The sequence below is a fragment of the Pogona vitticeps genome, chromosome 5 (assembly GCF_051106095.1).
Source record: "Pogona vitticeps strain Pit_001003342236 chromosome 5, PviZW2.1, whole genome shotgun sequence".
Classification (NCBI taxonomy): domain Eukaryota; kingdom Metazoa; phylum Chordata; class Lepidosauria; order Squamata; family Agamidae; genus Pogona; species Pogona vitticeps.
Window position 1 is genome coordinate 159391059 of NC_135787.1, and position 17642 is coordinate 159408700.

Below are 17642 nucleotides of genomic sequence, written 5' to 3' on the forward strand. Positions count from 1 at the left end.
AAATAGTTCAGCTGGAATGCCATCACCTGCACTGGCCTTGTTGTTAGCCAGGCTTTCTAAGGCCCACTTGACTTCACTCTCCAGGATGTCTGGCTCTAGGTCAGCAACTACATTGTCTGGGTTGTCCGGGATATCCAAATCTTTCTGATATAATTCCTCTGTGTATTCTTGCCACCTCTTCTTGATGTCTTCTGCTTCTGTGAGGTCCCTTCCATTTTTGTCCTTTATCATGTCCATCCTTGCACAAAAGGTTCCTCTAATATCTCCAATTTTCCTGAACAGATCTCTGGTTTTTCCTTTTCTGTTATTTTCCTCTATTTCTTTGCATTGTTCATTTAAGAAGGCTCTCTTGTCTCCTTGCTATTCTTTGGAAGTCTGCATTCAATTTTCTGTAACTTTCCCTATCTCCCCTGCATTTTCTTTCCCTTCTCCTCTCTGCTATTTGTAAGGCTTCCTTGGACAGCCACTTTGCTTTCTTGCATTTCCTTTTCTTTGGAATGGTTTTTGTTGCTTCCTCCTGTACAATGTTACAAGCCTATATCCAAAGTTCTTCAGGCACTCTGTCCACCAAATCGAGTTCCTTAAATCTGTTCTTCACTTCCACTGTATATTCATAAGGGATTTGATTTGGATTATACCTGAGTAGCCCAGTGGTTTTTCGTACTCTCTTCAGTTTAAGCTTGAATTTTGCTATGAGAAGCTGATGATCAGAGCCACAATCAGCTCCAGGTCTTGTTTTTGCTGACTGTACAGAGGTTCTCCATCTTTGGCTGCAGAGAATATAAACAATCTGATTTCGATATTGCCCATCTGGTGATTTCCATGTGTAGAGTCGCCTCTTGTGTTGTTGGAAAAGAGTGTTTGTGATGACCAGCTTGTTCTCTTGACAAAACTCTATTAGCCTTTGCCCTGCTTCGTTTTGAACTCCAAGGCCAAACTTCCCTGTTGTTCCTTTTATCTCTTGACTCCCTACTTTGGCATTCCAGTCCCCTAGAATGAGAAGAACATCTTTCTTTGGTGCCAGTTCTAGAAGGTGTTGTAAATCTTCATAAAATTGTTCAATTTCAGTCTCCTCAGCAATGGAGGTTGGTGCACAAACTTGGATTATTGTGATGTTGAAAGGTCTGCCTTGGATTCGTATTGACATCATTCTATCATTTTTGAGATTGTATCCCATTACAGCTTTACCCGCTCTTTTGTTGACTATGAGGGCTACTCCATTCTTTCTACGGGATTCTTGCCCACAATAGTAGACATGACAATCATCTGAGTTGAATTCACCCATTCCTGTCCATTTTAGTTCACTGATGCCCAGGATGTCAATGTTTATTCTTGCCATCTCCTGTTTGACCACCTCCAGCTTCCCAAGGTTATTAGATCTTACATTCCAGGTTCCTATGCAATATTTTTCTTTGCAGCATCGGACTTTCCTTTCACTTCCACGCACGTCCACAGCTAAGTGTCCTTTCGGCTTTGGCCCAACCACTTCATTAGCTCTGGAGCTACTTGTACTTATCCTCCGCTCTTCCTCAGTAGCATGTTGGACGCCTTCCGACCTGAGGGGCCCATCTTCCAGCATCATATCTTTTAGCCTTTTGTTTCTGATCATGGGGTTTTCTTGGCAAAGATACTGGAGTGGAATTGCCGGTTCCTACTCCAGGTGGATTGTGTTTAGTCGGAACTCTCCACTATGACCTGTCCGTCTTGGGTGGCCCTGCACGGCATAGCCCATAGCTTCTCTGAGTTGTTCAAGCCCCTTCGCCACGACAAGGCAGCAATCCAACGCATTACCCATGCTTAAATCAGGATTTGGCAAATTTCTTGTATAGATTTGATCATTATGGCCTGAGTCCTATTGCTTTTCATCACACATGGAAGTAAAATCATGGAAACAACTACAGCTAACTGACAGTGAATCAGTTGCGTGTCTAGTGTTTACTCACATGATTAGCATTTTGTCATTAAGCTATAGAATCTCCTGCTATTGTCTTTTCATACACAATAGAAAACAATAGGGTTATGACCTTCATAGTTTCCTTTTGACTACCAGACGGAGTTCATATGTGTCTTGTATAATTTGTTCAGTTCTATCATCATGAGTGCTTGAATGGCATCTGTTTCGTGTCCCTCAGTTGCAAATGGCATATATTGACAAGATGAGACAATTTTCAGAAATTCTTCCTCCATTCCGTTTGGGCTAGAATATTGGGTCCTTTCAGAACAAGATGCAAAGGAGGCTGCAGGAAGATTAGAAATAGCACAAAGTTTTCCGTCCCCTGTTACGTTGAGGGATGTCTTACATCAACAGAGGCACCAGTTTCATACCACATGTGGTCTATAGAATATAGGTGGTTAAATTGGTAGAAAACTTGTTATTTTTCTTATAAAGTAACATGTTTAACAGGTAAGCTGTGAACAGCTTAGAATATAGCTGTTTCAATGCGCATATCTTGTCATCAACTTATGCAACACAGAGTAAAGTAAAGCTGGTGGAAAGTAAATCAGAATCTTTCGGTCTATCAGAGTGGTTTGAAGTAGCTTAGCAATTGTCTCTGACTTCCAGTTGTTTAATAATAGCAACAACAGAATTATTTTCGCACCTGAAATAGGCTGCTGAAGTAGAGGAAATCTGAGATAATGAGAATTGAATTTGTGTGTGAAAAGGCCATTAACTCTGGTACGCAGAACATTCTTAAACTTTGAATTATTTTGTTTAAGGGGAACGTTTTCTTTTGCCTCGGACCCTTATTGATAAATCTTAGGGTTCTAGTGTCTTCAACATCCCTGTTGAAGTGCTGAAATGCGGTAAGGAGATCATCATCACCGAACTGTATGAAATCTTTTGTCTCTGCTGGAGGGAAGGTGGAGTACCACAGGACATGAAGGACGCAAACATTGTGACGTTGTACAAGAACAAAGGTGACAGGGGTGACTGCAATAACTACCGTGGTATCTCTCTTCTTAGCGTTGTAGGGAAGCTGCTTGCCCGTGTTGTGCTGAAGAGGCTCCAGGTGCTTGCAGACAGAGTCTATCCGGAATCACAGTGTGGATTTCGAGCAAATAGATCCACCACTGACATGGTATTCTCCCTCCGACAGTTGCAGGAGAAATGCAGGGAACAACAACAGCCACTCTTAGTGGCCTTCATAGACCTTACAAAAGCATTTGACTTGGTTAGCAGGGATGGCCTTTTCAAAATACTTCCCAAGATTGGATGTCCACCTCGTCTCCTTAACATCATCAGGTCCTTCCACGATGGAATGAAAGGCACTGTAGTTTTTGACGGCTCAACATCAGATCCCTTTGACATCCAAAGCGGAGTGAAACAGGGCTGTGTCCTCGCACCAACACTTTTTGGGATCTTTTTTGCTGTCATGCTGAAGCATGCCTTTGGAACTGCAACAGAAGGTGTCTATCTCCGGACTAGATCAGATGGAAAGTTCTTTAATCTCTCTAGATTGAGAGCGAAGACCAAAGTCCAACTGAAATGCATGAGGGACTTCCTCTTTGCAGACGATGCAGCCATTGTTGCCCACTCTGCTGAAGACCTCCAACAACTCATGAACCGTTTCAGCAAGGCCTGCCAAGACTTTGGACTAACAATCAGCCTGAAGAAAACACAAGTCATGGGCCAGGGTGTGGACTCACCTCCCTCTATTACCATCTCCACACAAGAATTGGAGGTTGTTCATGACTTTGTGTACCTTGGCTCAACCATCTCTGACACCCTCTCTCTAGATGTCGAGCTGGATAAACGCATTGGGAAAGCAGCCACCATGTTCTCTAGACTCACAAAGAGAGTATGGCTCAATAAGAAACTGACAACACATACCAAGATCCAGGTCTATAGAGCCTGTGTCCTGAGCACACTCCTGTACTGCAGCGAGTCCTGGACACTTTGTGCCCGGCAGGAGAGGAAGCTGAACACCTTCCATATGCGTTGCCTACGACGGATTTTTGGTATCACCTGGCAGGACAGAGTTCCAAATAGAGTAGTCCTAGAACGAGCTGGAATTTTCAGCATGCATACATTACTGAAACAGCGACGTCTACGCTGGCTTGGGCACGTTGTGAGAATGGCTGATGGTCGGATTCCAAAGGATCTCCTATATGGAGAATTAGTGCAGGGAAATCGCCCCAGAGGGAGACCACAGCTGCGATACAAGGACATCTGCAAGCGGGATCTGAAGGCCTTAGGAATAGACCTCAACAGATGGGAAACTCTGACATCTGATCGTTCAGCCTGGAGGCAGGCAGTACATCACGGCCTCTCCCAATTTGAAGAGACCCTTGTCCAGCAGGCTGAGGCAAAGAGGAAGTCACAAAGGAAGCAAAACCAGGGAGCTGGACAGGGGACAGATTGGATTTGTCTCCAGTGTGGAAGGGATTGTCACTCTCGAATTGGCCTCCTCAGCCACACTAGACGCTGTTCCAAGTCCTCCATACAGAGCACGATACCATAGTCTTTCGAGACTGAAGGATGCCTACTACTCTAGTGGAAAAATAGATTTGGAAAATGTGAACTCTGCCCTGGTATAAAGTCTTGGGCTTTGGTGGTATTTTCCTTGGCTAAAATATTTTACTTATTTCCTGGAATTCAGAATTTTCTCTAGCACTGAGATATGATTCTAAATTGATGTATTACAGTGTAGTCATAATGTATGAATTTGTGGCACGGTGGATAAAAATAAAGGATTTTTAGAAATCAGATTGATTTAAATAATGATTTAAATTTAAATTTGTTTTATTTAAACAATAAAACAATCTAGTTTTTTGTTTAAATTTTGATTTGATTTACATCAAATCCAGCCTGGTTTACAGTATTTACTTCCAGGTAAGCATGTATAGGAGTGGAGCTTCAGAGGTTTGAGAGGTACCTCAATACAGTGGTGCCTCACACAACGGTTAATTGGTTCCAAAAAAATCAACATTGTGTGAAATATCGTTCTGTGAAACACCATTTCCCATAGGAATGCATTGAAAACCGGTTAATCCGTTCCAATTGGAACGGATTGCCGTCTTTAAATGAAAAAACCCATAGGAAACATCGTTGAGTGAAACAATGTGTCCTACATTGGAATGTATTGAAGCCGACTCAATACATTTCAATGGCTTTGCAAAGTCCATTTTTGCTCATTTAAAAGTGCCTTACAATGCTTGGAACAGGTTTTAAGTGCTTGCAATCGTTAGCCCACCTCCTGAACCCTATGCAAACTTAATTTGGTGTTGTTCTGAGTCGTCTTTAATTTTTGGTGATTTTTTGAATTTTCTCATTGGAATGCATTGGACGGAAAGTCCTTAAAAATGAGCGAAAACAGAAGAGCTTCAAAAGCACTGAAGCTGGCTTCAGTGCTTTTGAAGTCCTTTCCAATGTCCCTTTTCGCTCATTTTTAAGTGTCTTACAATGTTTGGAACATGTTTTAAATGCTTGCAATCGTTAGTCCACCTCCTGAAACCTATGCAAACTTAATTTGGTGTTGTTCTGAGTCTTCGTTAATTTTTGGTGATTTTCTGTTTTCCCTATTTAAATGCATTGAACTGTCCATTCAATTGATTTAAATGGGGAAAATAAAAAAATCACCAAATATTAATGAAGACTCAGAACAAAACCAAATTAAGTTTGCACATGTTTCCCAGGGTGCACTATGGAATCCAAGCATTTAAAACAGGTTTCAAACATTTTAAGACACTTTTAAATGAGCAAAAAGGGACATCGTTAAGTGAAATTCCCCCATAGGGAACATCGTTAAACGATGGGGGAAAATTCCTCAAAAAAACCCATCGCTGTGTGAATTCATCGTTGTATGAAGTAATCGTTTTGCGAGGCACCACTGTACCTTGTTGAGCATAATGTCAGCTCAAGAAACAGGTGCAGAGTAGGATAAATCAAGTGTGAGAGCTTGGCTTTATTGGTAACCTCCCACTCTAGTGTGAAATAGAAGCTATTGCTGTAAAATATCTTTGATCTCACTTTGGTAAAGGGTCTTTTCCCAGAATTTTTGATTTCAGAATGACTGATTTTATGATAAATGCTTCTTACCATTCCTAAATTATGTAGTTCACCATTTAGCACCCGAAGTGTTTTTTCTGGGTTTAAAAGTAGTCCGATTGCTAAGAACAGCAAAAACAGTTTTGAAAGTAAATAAAATTTTCTATATGTGTGTGTGTAGTTTAAAACCAGCACAGCCCCTATGTCTGCAGGTTTACCAGCCAATACATATGACACACTAAAGGAAAAAAGGGTTGGAAAGGAATAGGAAAATAAAGAAGCTCAGGCTGGTTCTTTAAGTTACACAGTTATAATGACTAAATAGGGTGGATACAGTTCAGGGATGGTAGGGGCCAACTGATACTTGGTGTTCCTGCATTTCATTACTTCATCTGTTGCAGTGAGGTAGAATAGCTGCTAATAGATGATGGCTCAGGAGTAGAAGAAAAGCCAAGTGGCAACTACTTTTAGATTTCCTCTAATCCATCTTCACTTTCCCTTTACTAATTCATGCACTATAACTTTATTTCATGCTTTTAAGAACTGTTGACTTATCCTGTTCTTTGTCTTCTCAGCTGGCTAACTGCATCCCATTTTCCACATTGAAAAAAAAACTGCAACCACATAGGCTACCCTCCTCTTTTGATTTGTTTAAAACTGGTATTCTTGTTCTGATGATACTGCATTGCAATAGATCTTCTATTGTAAACAAGTCATTTTGTATTTAATAATACGTGCTGTGAAGTTGATCCCAACTTTTGGTTACCATTTGTAGCATTCTTTAGCTATGCAGTGTTCAGAAGCGGTTTACTATTTCCTCCTTCTTGGGAAGACTTAGGACTTTGTAGCTGGCCCAAAACTGCACAGGGTGGCTCTTCTGCAAGGCAGAGTGGGGAATCAAACTCCTGACCCCTGTGGAACAGAACTAGTAAAAGTTGAATACATTTTACTTTGCTTTGTTTGCCAAAAGGATCAGTTATTTGTTTCATATGAAAGATACTGTGGAAGACTTGAAGTTCTATCTTTGACAGCTGACAAATTTTTCACATGGACCAAAGGATAGATTCAGTGGTTTCTTTCATATATGCCAATACTACTGTTAAACCCTGCAATTATAAAGTATGTTAATATTTTTAAAAAATTTCTGAGGCTATTATACAAGGAGACTAGAAAGCTGAGTATAATTTTAATCTCAAAGACAGCACACACTTCTTTTAATTGTTATTAACATAGCATTTCTCCCTGTGTTCAGAGGCAATACTCATAGCAAAGTATGGAGAACCAGAATGATGTATTTAGAGTGTTGTGCTAATATTTAGGAGGTGTCTTCAAATCCATACTTGGCTGTGAAACTCTCTAGCTGACCTTGGGCCAGTCTCACATTCTCAGCCTTCCATACCTTGGAGGTTGTAAAGATAGAGTGGAAAGGAAGAGAGCCATGTTGTGCTCCCTTGAGCTCATTGAAGGGAAGATGGGATAGAAATGTTAACAAATAACTACAGATAAATAAATAATGGTTTCCCACTAATATTAACAAGCCATAACAATACTTTGCATATAAGCAGGAAGTAGAACATTCTTGGTTCTGATTTTTAAAAAACTAAAATTTCCTGTGATGTCAAAACCTAGGGAAACTGTGATTAGCTAGATAGAACATACCAAGATAAACTGTTGTTTCAGATTTTTGTGTCATATCAGAAGTCATAGTTCAAGCAAATTGAAGTTACCCTGAATACTTGTGATTTCAATGCTACAATTGGGCATTTTCAAAAACTCTAGTATTGAGTGAGTGTTTAGCCCTTAAATAATCTCGAGACACAAGCTGTTCTAATCAAGCCATTACAGCATTTTTTTCAATTTAGGACTTCTGGTACTGTTTGTGTAGGGTTTGCATAACAGGCTACTTGAAGGACTGTATCTCCCTGTATGAGACTTCTTGGTGTTTAAAATCATCAGAGCAAGCCCTCTTCCTGTTCCCATCACCAATACAAGAACAGTTGATGAGGACACTAGAGAGAGCCTTCTCTGTGGCAGCTCCCAGATTACAGAATGCTTTCCCTTGGGAGGTCAGGTTGGCCTCCACTCCCTTTTATCCTTCTGCTGACAGCTGAAGAACCACCTTATTAGGCAGGCTTTTACAGTCATGATTGAGTCCCCAAGTGCCATTTTTAAGTAAGATATTTTTAATGTTTTACATATTTTTAATTATTCAACGTTTTTTAAATCACTTCTGTAGTTCAGTTGTTTTTTTAATGTATAGCATATTGTGTTTTAATTATAGTCTTTTTAATACTGTGAGCCACCTTGAGTCCCCTTATCGCAGTGGTTCCCAATCTTTTTCAAGTCTTGACTCCATTTTGTAATAGGCAAGTAACCTATGACCCCCCCCCACCATGTTTGCGTAAAAAGGCATTTTAAGTGGGGTAAAGCCATCCCTTCTCAGAAATGAGAGGCTTCTTTCTCCTCCAAAGGGCCTGTTTCTCATATGTACATATGTACGGTAACTATAATATCCTACTCGAAAAGGTGAAGGAAGAAATTATTTAACAAGGGCTACAGCACATATAAAGCAACCCACAACTATGCAGGAAATACTTTGCCAACCCCCTTGGGGGTCGTGATCCCCATGCTGGGAAATACTGCCTTATTGAGAGAAAGATAGCCTATAAATAAGACAAATAAATAAATAACTTGCTGCAGCTAAATTATGTGATGCCAGTATGCCTCTTGATGACATGCCTTGTGATGCAGCTAATTGCGTAGCCAGCCTGTACCCTAGTACCTCATCAGCTAGCTATAACAAGTTGTGCAAACAAGTTGTCATGAACAGCAAGAGGATTCCAGCTATTATCTTTTCATTGCCATGTTTTAATTAGTTAACAGTTCATGTTACTGATACCTGATGATTAACTGAGCATAACTGTGTGGTAATAAAGTCATTTCAGTTTTAGTTCCTAGTATTAATACATGTTGTTCCTTGACACTGATGACCTTATTTTCTTATCAAAGAGAAATATCCTAAAACAGCTTTAAAGAAAACTAAATCAATTGTGGTAGGAATTGTTGTGGGATAGCCTTTTTATTGGTTGTCAAGGCAGATAGCTGGACAGTTAAGAAAGCTGACAGGGGAAAAAATCAATTCATTTGAAATGTGGTTCTGGTGCATTGCTTTGTGGATACCCTCGATTGTCAGAAAGACAGACAAGTGGATCCTGGATCAGATCAAGATCTGACTATCTCTGTAGACTTATCTCTGGAGGCAAAAATGTTGAAACTGAAGCTGTCCTGCTTTGGTGATCTCATGAGAAGATAGGATTCTCTGGAAAAGACAATAATGCTGGAAAGATGAAGGCAGCAGGAAAATAGGAAGACCAAATATGAGATTAACTGATTGCCTAAAAGAGACCACAAACGAGTCTGCTAGAGCTGAGCAGGGTGGCTGAGGACAGGACAGTTTGGAAAGCAGTCATCCATAGGGTCTCCATGAGTCAGAGGTGACAGCACATAATAAGGCAGATGCAACAAATTATTAAGCACAGCATTCTAGTCCTTTGAGAACTGTTTTTCTGTCAGCAGGTTCCATGCAACTGGGGTAACATTTATCTGCTCTAAGCAGGTGTGTGGAATATGGGCTTTGTTGAGGAAAGGGAATTCTGTGGCTGGAACAGATGAGAAGAGCTCATGCCCACATGATTAGATTAGTTTAAATCTTGTCAAGTAATGAGAAACATGAAACTTATAACTCTTATTCCTCAGGGAGGTTTTCCACACCAACACTAGTTGACTTCCCATTTTTCACCTATTCTTGTCTTTTTATTATTGGTCTGTGCCATGTGAATTAATAAGGTAAAGGTAAAGGTTCCCCTTGACAAATTTTTTTGTTCAGTCGTGTTCAACTCTAGGGGCTGGTGCTAATCCCCGTTTCCTAGCCATAAAGCCAGTGTTTGTCCAAAGACAGTCTTCCGTGGTCACATGGCCAGTGTGACTTAGACACGGAACGCTGTTACCTTCCCACCAAGGTGGTCCCTATTTATCTACTCAGATTTGCATGCTTTCAAACCGCTAGGTTGGCGGGACCTGGGACAAGCAACAGGTGCTCACTCCATCACGTGGATTCGATCTTACAGCTGAAGATCTACAGACCTTACAGCACAGAGGCTTCTGCGGTTTAACCCGCAGTGCCACCACGTCCCTCTATGTGAATTAATAGTGATTTGATAATTCTTTTTAGTGTTTTTGTGTGTGTTGTATTTATTGTAAACTTAACAGAGTAGTGCCTTGACATTAATGGGAGCAACATACAAGTTATTCGTGTAGAACCACCACCACCCCTTGGCTGCAAGTACTATATAACTCTTTAAAACTTGGTGCTTAAAGTAGGTCATGCATTTCAGTGATTCTTCATTTACTTAACAGATAGTTTTCTTAAACTGTTGCTTTTATTTAATGTGTGAAAGTATCATAAATTGGTACATATTTTTCATTGCAAAATAGTTTATTGGAGCATTTCTTTTGGAGTGCTTCTTGTGACTCAGCTGTTTGAACTTGTTGACCTACTAAAGTGGGTCACTTTTCATGCACCAGTAGTAGTTACAGAGAAGCACTGAATGTTGACTTGCCGGATGTGAAAAGCAATGCTGTGCTACATTTGGATACTATGGCATATGGGTTCAGATTGACAAATATTTTTGGAAGAACTATGTGGGGTGTATATCATTTTCTCTAGGTTTCTTTCCTGCACTTAATGCGCCTGCTTTTGCCACTATCCATTGCAGTGCTTGTCATCTCAAATGTAAATACTGTACTAAGATAGCCTTGTAATTCTGCTCAAGCTGCTGCTTTTGTCTTCCAGTCTATGCTTGTGACACATTGCTCTTTCTACATTTGATCAATGATGGTCTGCAGTGAGGCTTGGCATATTCATGTTCCCTTCAGGCATTAAAACATTACTGACTTTCTTGAAGGCTTTAAAGGAGACAGACATGCAGAAGCATTCCATGAGGCTTCATTCCCAGTTTCTCTGGACCTTATGATTAGGTAGCCAATATATGATACAGACAGCTAGGCACCTGCCATGTTTTAAAATGTAATTATGTTTTGTACTGAATTTGACACTAAATAGAAGAATACTGCATGCTCATTTTTCAAAATATGATGTATATCTTACATAAATATATTGCTTGCTACATAGATTCTTTATATTTGTTTTCTGCATTAATAGGAAGCTGGTATAGGATTCATAAGGGTACAGTATTTTCCTTGTAACTTCAAAATGAAGTTCTATCTTAGAGAGGTCAATGTGCTTAGGTGCAATTTTCAATTGCAGTTTTGTTTTTATAATCATTCCCATCCTGGGAAGCTTAGATATACCTATATCATGGAAATGTAATAGTTTAAGATCTTTATGTGACAGTGACCATTTGCTGCTAGTGTTTTATCTTGTTCCTACTCATCCTTCTACTTTTGATGTCAGCTCTTATGAGGAAATGGAACCAGTTTGGAACACAGGTTTAAGCTCAGGGCAGTCATCGTTCAGTATTCGCAGAAACGCATCTAGTTTCCCACAGTAAGATGGGTAATTGCAGCTTGTTTGCTGTTCTGTCATCCTTTGAATTGGATAGTGGCAAAGAAATTTTGGACATGTTGCAAAGGATGACAACAATGTTTAATAGGTCTTACTGTCATAATCTGACACACTGTACCTGTTTGTATTTCTTTTGGTGTAGATTGCTTATGTTTATTTGAAATGGGCATAATTTATCGTTTCGTATGAATCATGAAGTAGTCACTGTAAGAGCTACTTGTTTTGTCCATAGAGGTAGTGTAGATTGCTTCATTGAGAGAAACAGTTATGAATGCCAGGAAGCTGGGCTGTGACTAAAGCAGTGGTCCCCAAACTTTTTCAGTCCACGGACCAGCTGGGGAATGCGGGGCACCCCCTGCGCTCATGTGATCAAGCTCTCTCTCTCTCGCATGAGTGCCCCCCGTGCACATGTGCAAATGGTGGCACAGCACTTGTCTGGGTGTGCGTGCACTTGTGCACATGCACAAACAGCGGCACAGCGCTCACACAGGCATGCTGGAGTGCACGTGCAGCCACAAACGGACTGTGCAGGGATGAGTGCGTGCGGGAGTAGGTGGGAGGTCTGTCTCGGTGGCCCGGCCCAGCTCAGGCCACAGACCGGCACCAGGCCGCGAAATGGGGCTTGGAGACCTCTGGACTAAAGGACTGGCAATAGAATTTGGCTTCCATCTGATATTGCTGCATGTATCGCAATCTTCAGACTTTATGCTTTAAAAATAATTAACAAGTGGTTAATACTACTCAGTCTGGAGATTATCTGGATAGATACTAGAAGACGAACCAAAAATATGATCTGTGCTGTGGCCATTGGAGGGTTGTATCTTCCAGTTCTAATTCTTTTTGCTTACTGCAATTCTGACCATGCTTCTGTGCAACCATAGTATCCACTGATACATCCTTCTATACTATATTCCAGACAAACTATAGTAATCATGACACCTGCATATTTAAAACTCATTACAAATTTGAAGTGCTTTTTCTACTGGGTTGATGATTAGTACAACTGAATGCTGCAAAGGAAATGTGTATAAATATCTGATTATGAGATCAAAGATTAATTGAAGCTAATGCATTATGCCCAACACTAGTTCACTTTTTCCTAGTGTAAGAAGCTATTGGCTGGATTCTGCATTAGAAAGGCAGAGGTTGGGACAGCAGAATTCCTTGCCTTGTTTTTTCAGCAGTCCCTTCAACCCCTCCCATTGGATATAGAAGTATGGTGACTTGAGTGCAGGGGAGAGAGAAAAAATGTGGAATTTGAAGGAGATCTCCATGCGTAAGTGGAGCTCTCTGATGAAAGGTGCTTCTGCCTGAGTATCTCTTTGCCCATCTGTGATGTGGCCACTTAAAGTGTTTTGAAATTTTCTCTCCACCTAAGACAAGGAGAGACCCTGATCTGCAGGGTCTCCTGATTACCTCGGCAGTCAGTGGGTTGGGGTGTCAAGGAGGTCCATTTTTATGAGCTTTGTTGTAGACTCTTAAATCTGTGTCCAGTCCACTCGCTTCATTGGCAAGCTCAGTTTCACTTCTTGTCCTTGGAAATTTACTCTCTTTTTTTCTAAATTAGCCATATCCAGAAGATCCTGCAGTGTACAAGCCACTCTCCCAAGAAGAGCTGCAGAGGATAAAAAATGAAAAGAAGCAGAAACAAAATGAAAGAAAACAGAAAATATCAGAGAATCGCAAACATCTGGCTAGTGTACGGGTTGTACAGAAAAATCTGGTCTTTGTAGTAGGCTTATCCCAGCGTTTAGCAGATCCAGAGGTAAGCAGCTGCCAAAGCTATGCTTTTTATACCCAGCAAATGTATTCTCTGAACCTTTGCTGTAGCTATTATGATTACTAAGTAACTTTGTTTTTGTTTAATTCAATTGACTTTACAGTAATGTTCAACATCATTGTCCTTCATAGGTCTGGGTGCTCAAAATTTAGATCATTTTGGTCTTTCTTAGTGGCAGGGTTCCACAAGGAAATTGCAGGGGAGTACCTCTCTACCCTGTGAACCATTTGCTAATGGGCTGGCACAGTTCTTCTTGTCTCTGTGCGTAATGTGAACATAAAACAGCTATATTGTCAATGTACTTGACACTTGAGTATCTCATTTTACAAGGTGTTAGAGGGGCAATAGACTTGAAACTGATGTTCCATTTGGGGGGGGGGGAAGCAAACATTTGTAATAATTTCCAAAGTGGAAATAATTCTTGGAAATTATTTAAAGGCCCATGGGGCCTTTAAGATCAGTAAGTTTTACTTGGCATGAACTGTCATGGAAATAGCTTTTCTCTCCAGGTATGTGGATTGCATTGTTTAATCTGCAGGTTCATATGCACACTGGGTCTGATTAAGGGGGTCTGACAGATGTAATAAAAGGTACAGAAAATGACAGTAGTAGTATTATTTTGTAAGCAGTATTGATAATGCAAATTTCTTTCTGTATCACATTTCAATCTGCCCCTTTCCCATACCAGAAACAGCATGCTTGTGAAACTATGGCTCAAATATTGTAATCCATGCATTTGAAGAAGCTGGGTATATCCATGGAAGCTCATGCTAAAACACCTTGTAATTCCCAAAAATGCTACCAAAAGTATTTTTTTGCTGTTTTTAATCATAATAAAACAAAAATATTTTTAGTTGTGGAAACTAGTTAATTTATGATCAGATGTACAGCTTGGCAATGGAAGTTGTCAGCTGGGGTTTTTCTTTGATTTACTGCAGCTTATGCATGCTCAGCTGATGATGGTGACCTGAAGCGTAATGTGGCTGCTCTGTCTGATATACCACGTTAATCTTTTTCTAGGGAATACATTCCTGGTTTGGTAACATGTCTGAAGATTGCTAAGCATTTATTACTGTAACTTTTTTTTAACAACAAAAGTTTTCAAACTGCAAAACTTTGGTGCAAAATAGTTCTGCCACACTGTTTTGTGAGGCTAGTTAGAATGTGTTTTGGAGTTCATTTTATATTGACCATTTCTGGTTTCACTGATGATGATGGCTCTTACTTTTACAAACCATCTTAGGCTTTAATATATAAAGGTTTCTAAGACCTCTGTGCTAGGAACCATGAACTGTTAGTAAGAAGGTCTATGGTATTGTCAGAATTCAGGAAGAGGAAGAACTGAAGTTATTGGGCTCTAAATGTACAGTACAACATATATGTACCCAATACCAATTGAGTCCTAATTAGCAGCAAGCATCTGTTAGGCTCAGGTGGGAAAACTGCCTAACAGACATTTTTGGCTTATAACTCTTGCCAGTCCTAACTGGTATAATCAGTGCTGAAGTCTCATGGGAATTTCAGTTCGGAAACCTCTGAAAGGCCAGTCTTCTCAACCCTAATGTCACATAAATATAGCAAGATGAGGCATAGTTGAAAGCTGCTTTTCCCAAATACTGGGCAGTAGGCTCTCAGTAGTCAGATATTTACCTTTGGGATTTGCTTGTGACCATAATCTTGCATAGTTTTTGGAGTATAATATGTTGTTGTTGTTTAGTCATTAAGTCATGTCCGACTCTTTGTGACCCCATGGACCAAAGCACGCCAGGTCCTCCTGTCTTCCACTGCCTCCTGGAGTTTGGTCAAATTCATGTTGGTTGCTTCGCAGACACTGTCCAACCATCTTGTCCTCTGTCATCCCCTTCTCCTCTTGCCTTCACACTTTCCGAACATCAGGGTCTTTTCCAGGGAGTCTTCTCATGAGATGGCCAAAGTATTGGAGCCTCAGCTTCAGGATCTGTGATTTCTAAATAAGGTTTTTAAATTATGATGTGAGTTTTGAACTGCCTCTCAGTATTGAATTTATAATAGTAAAATTTAATCTTCTCTACAGGTTTTAAAAAGGCCAGAGTATTTTGGGAAATTTGGTAAAATACACAAAGTTGTCATCAACAACAGCACATCATATGCGGGCTCACAGGTAAGAAATATATTGACATTTTCTACTTTCCTTGGGAAGAGATGGATTGACTAGTCTTTACTGTCTAGACAGCCAAGTGTCGGTATTTTGGTATAAAAAAAATCAGGTACTTTTTCAGTTGTTCTCTTTTAAATAACAGGGGCTAATGAATTCTACAACCGCAGATTACTATCAGTAAATAAAACTGAATGTTTCAGTCAAACTGTATTCAAATTAAGGAAATCAGAGAAGTGTAATCAGAATAATTCTAGTTGTTCTGGTTTTTGGAAAGTCCATTATCTGTAGAACATGGCTTGGAGTAAAAGTATCCTTGTGGATATATATCCCAAGTTCTGTTACTTATAAAATCTGTTGTCCGATTATGCAGGGCAGCTTTATAATCAGTTTAGTCTAGCTCTTAATTGCTTCCTGAATGTTTATTACACTTAAATAAAATAGAAATGATGGAGACAAAAGGCTTTTCCCAGAGCATTTGAAACCACTTCTTTATTATTAAACAAATAATGTAACCTTGAACTTTGTAAAATTCTCAGCTACTTCAGGAACTAACTTGTAAACTTAAATCTTTTTTTAAAAAATCTATCTAGGGTCCAAGTGCAAGTGCATATGTAACCTACATCCGGTCAGAAGATGCACTCAGAGCCATACAGTGTGTCAATAATGTAGTGGTAGATGGAAGAACACTTAAGGTAATATTTTTATGGACGTATATAAATATGTATTGCTCTGTAAGAATAATCAGCTGAAATTCTGTTGAAAAAAGATGCTTGTGCAAGGGCAATTGTGCAAGTCAGTTCCTTGTTTCTGGTTATGCAAGTACAATAGGACCCTCATATTCACTAGGTATTGGTTCCAAGGGCCCCCACTAATATGGAAAACCGTGGATAATAGTGAACACTATATACACAGGTATACATGTACACACACACTTTTATCATGCAATCGATTGATCAATCAATCACATGATAAAAGAAAAACAGAAAAAAAATTTTTCACATAGTACATTACCAGAAGTGGTCACAAGAGGACATGAGTTACCGTGCTGTGTATTTTTCACTAACAAGTATTCATAGCATGGTCTCTAGCTCCCTCAAGTGACTGCTTCTGGTAATACATGTGTAAATATTTTTTCTGGATTTTTTTCTTTAAATATTTTTAGTCCTTTCAGACTGTGGATAAGTGAAACCATGAATACTGATCCCATGGATACAGGATCCTACTGTAGTCACATGTTTGATCATGCAACTGTAGTAGGATATGGCATATGAAAGATGACCCATGAAACAGGCTGTATTATGCATGCAGTTGCTCTAAGGCAATAGGATGACAATAGGATTCTAGCAGTAAGGATTCAGTAAGTTCTAAACGGTAATGGCCTCATGCCATAATTTATATTATTTTTTTAAAAAATTAAATTTGATTGTCAGTCCATTTAAAGTAGCATAACAAAACAATACCTATTGTATTGCAGTAATAGTAAATTTCTTATTAATAAACTCTTATACCTTCATATATACACACAGTTTCCGTTATCCCTTTATCTTTTCACATAGTTTCTTCTGTGGCTCATTATTGCATGGTTATGTCAAGCTGATGTCACTTACAATAACCAGTCCAACCCATTGTCCAGTTGGTTCCTCTGTTTTTTGACTCAGTGTTGGATTTCAGCGGGGGGTGCTGTATCATTATATTTTAAAATCTCCCCTCTATATAATCTGGCCAAATTAGTCAATTTCTCCATCAATGCCACTGTCCATGTTTTATTCATATATCTTTGTAAAGTAGTGTCCTAAGCATCTTTCCAGCACTGAGTAGTTTCATTCTGTGCTGCCCATATAAGAGTTGCCACCAATTCTTTATTTGATAAATTTTCATTTCCTCTGGTAAATAGTGACAATAATAATGTTTCATTTGGAACTAATTTTTTTTGTTATTTTTTTCTAGCCAGTTAATTACCTTATATCAGAGTCTATTTCTCGACAACCTAGATGTGTATAAATGTAACTTAATTAGATTTGCTTTCCCTTTTCTATTTGAACCCATTCAGGGATTTCTTTTTCCTTTATAAAGTTAACTACTTGAGCTATTTGAAAAGCTTCATAATATTTTATTAAGTGCAGTATTGCTAATCTTCCTTTTATACTTGGTC

At 39.5% G+C, this 17642-nt stretch overlaps 1 protein-coding gene across 7 annotated transcripts in view; it reads left to right on the forward strand.

The window, feature by feature from the left end:
- CNOT4 (CCR4-NOT transcription complex subunit 4) overlaps positions 1 to 17642 on the forward strand; it is a 91968-nt gene that overhangs the window by 24828 nt on the left and 49498 nt on the right. For all 7 annotated transcript variants that reach the window (XM_020811725.3, XM_020811724.3, XM_020811729.3 and 4 more), the window contains 3 exons: positions 13141 to 13338; positions 15407 to 15493; positions 16081 to 16182. In XM_020811725.3, the coding sequence (XP_020667384.1) occupies positions 13141 to 13338; positions 15407 to 15493; positions 16081 to 16182 (387 nt within the window). The remainder of the gene's footprint in view (positions 1 to 13140; positions 13339 to 15406; positions 15494 to 16080; positions 16183 to 17642) is intronic.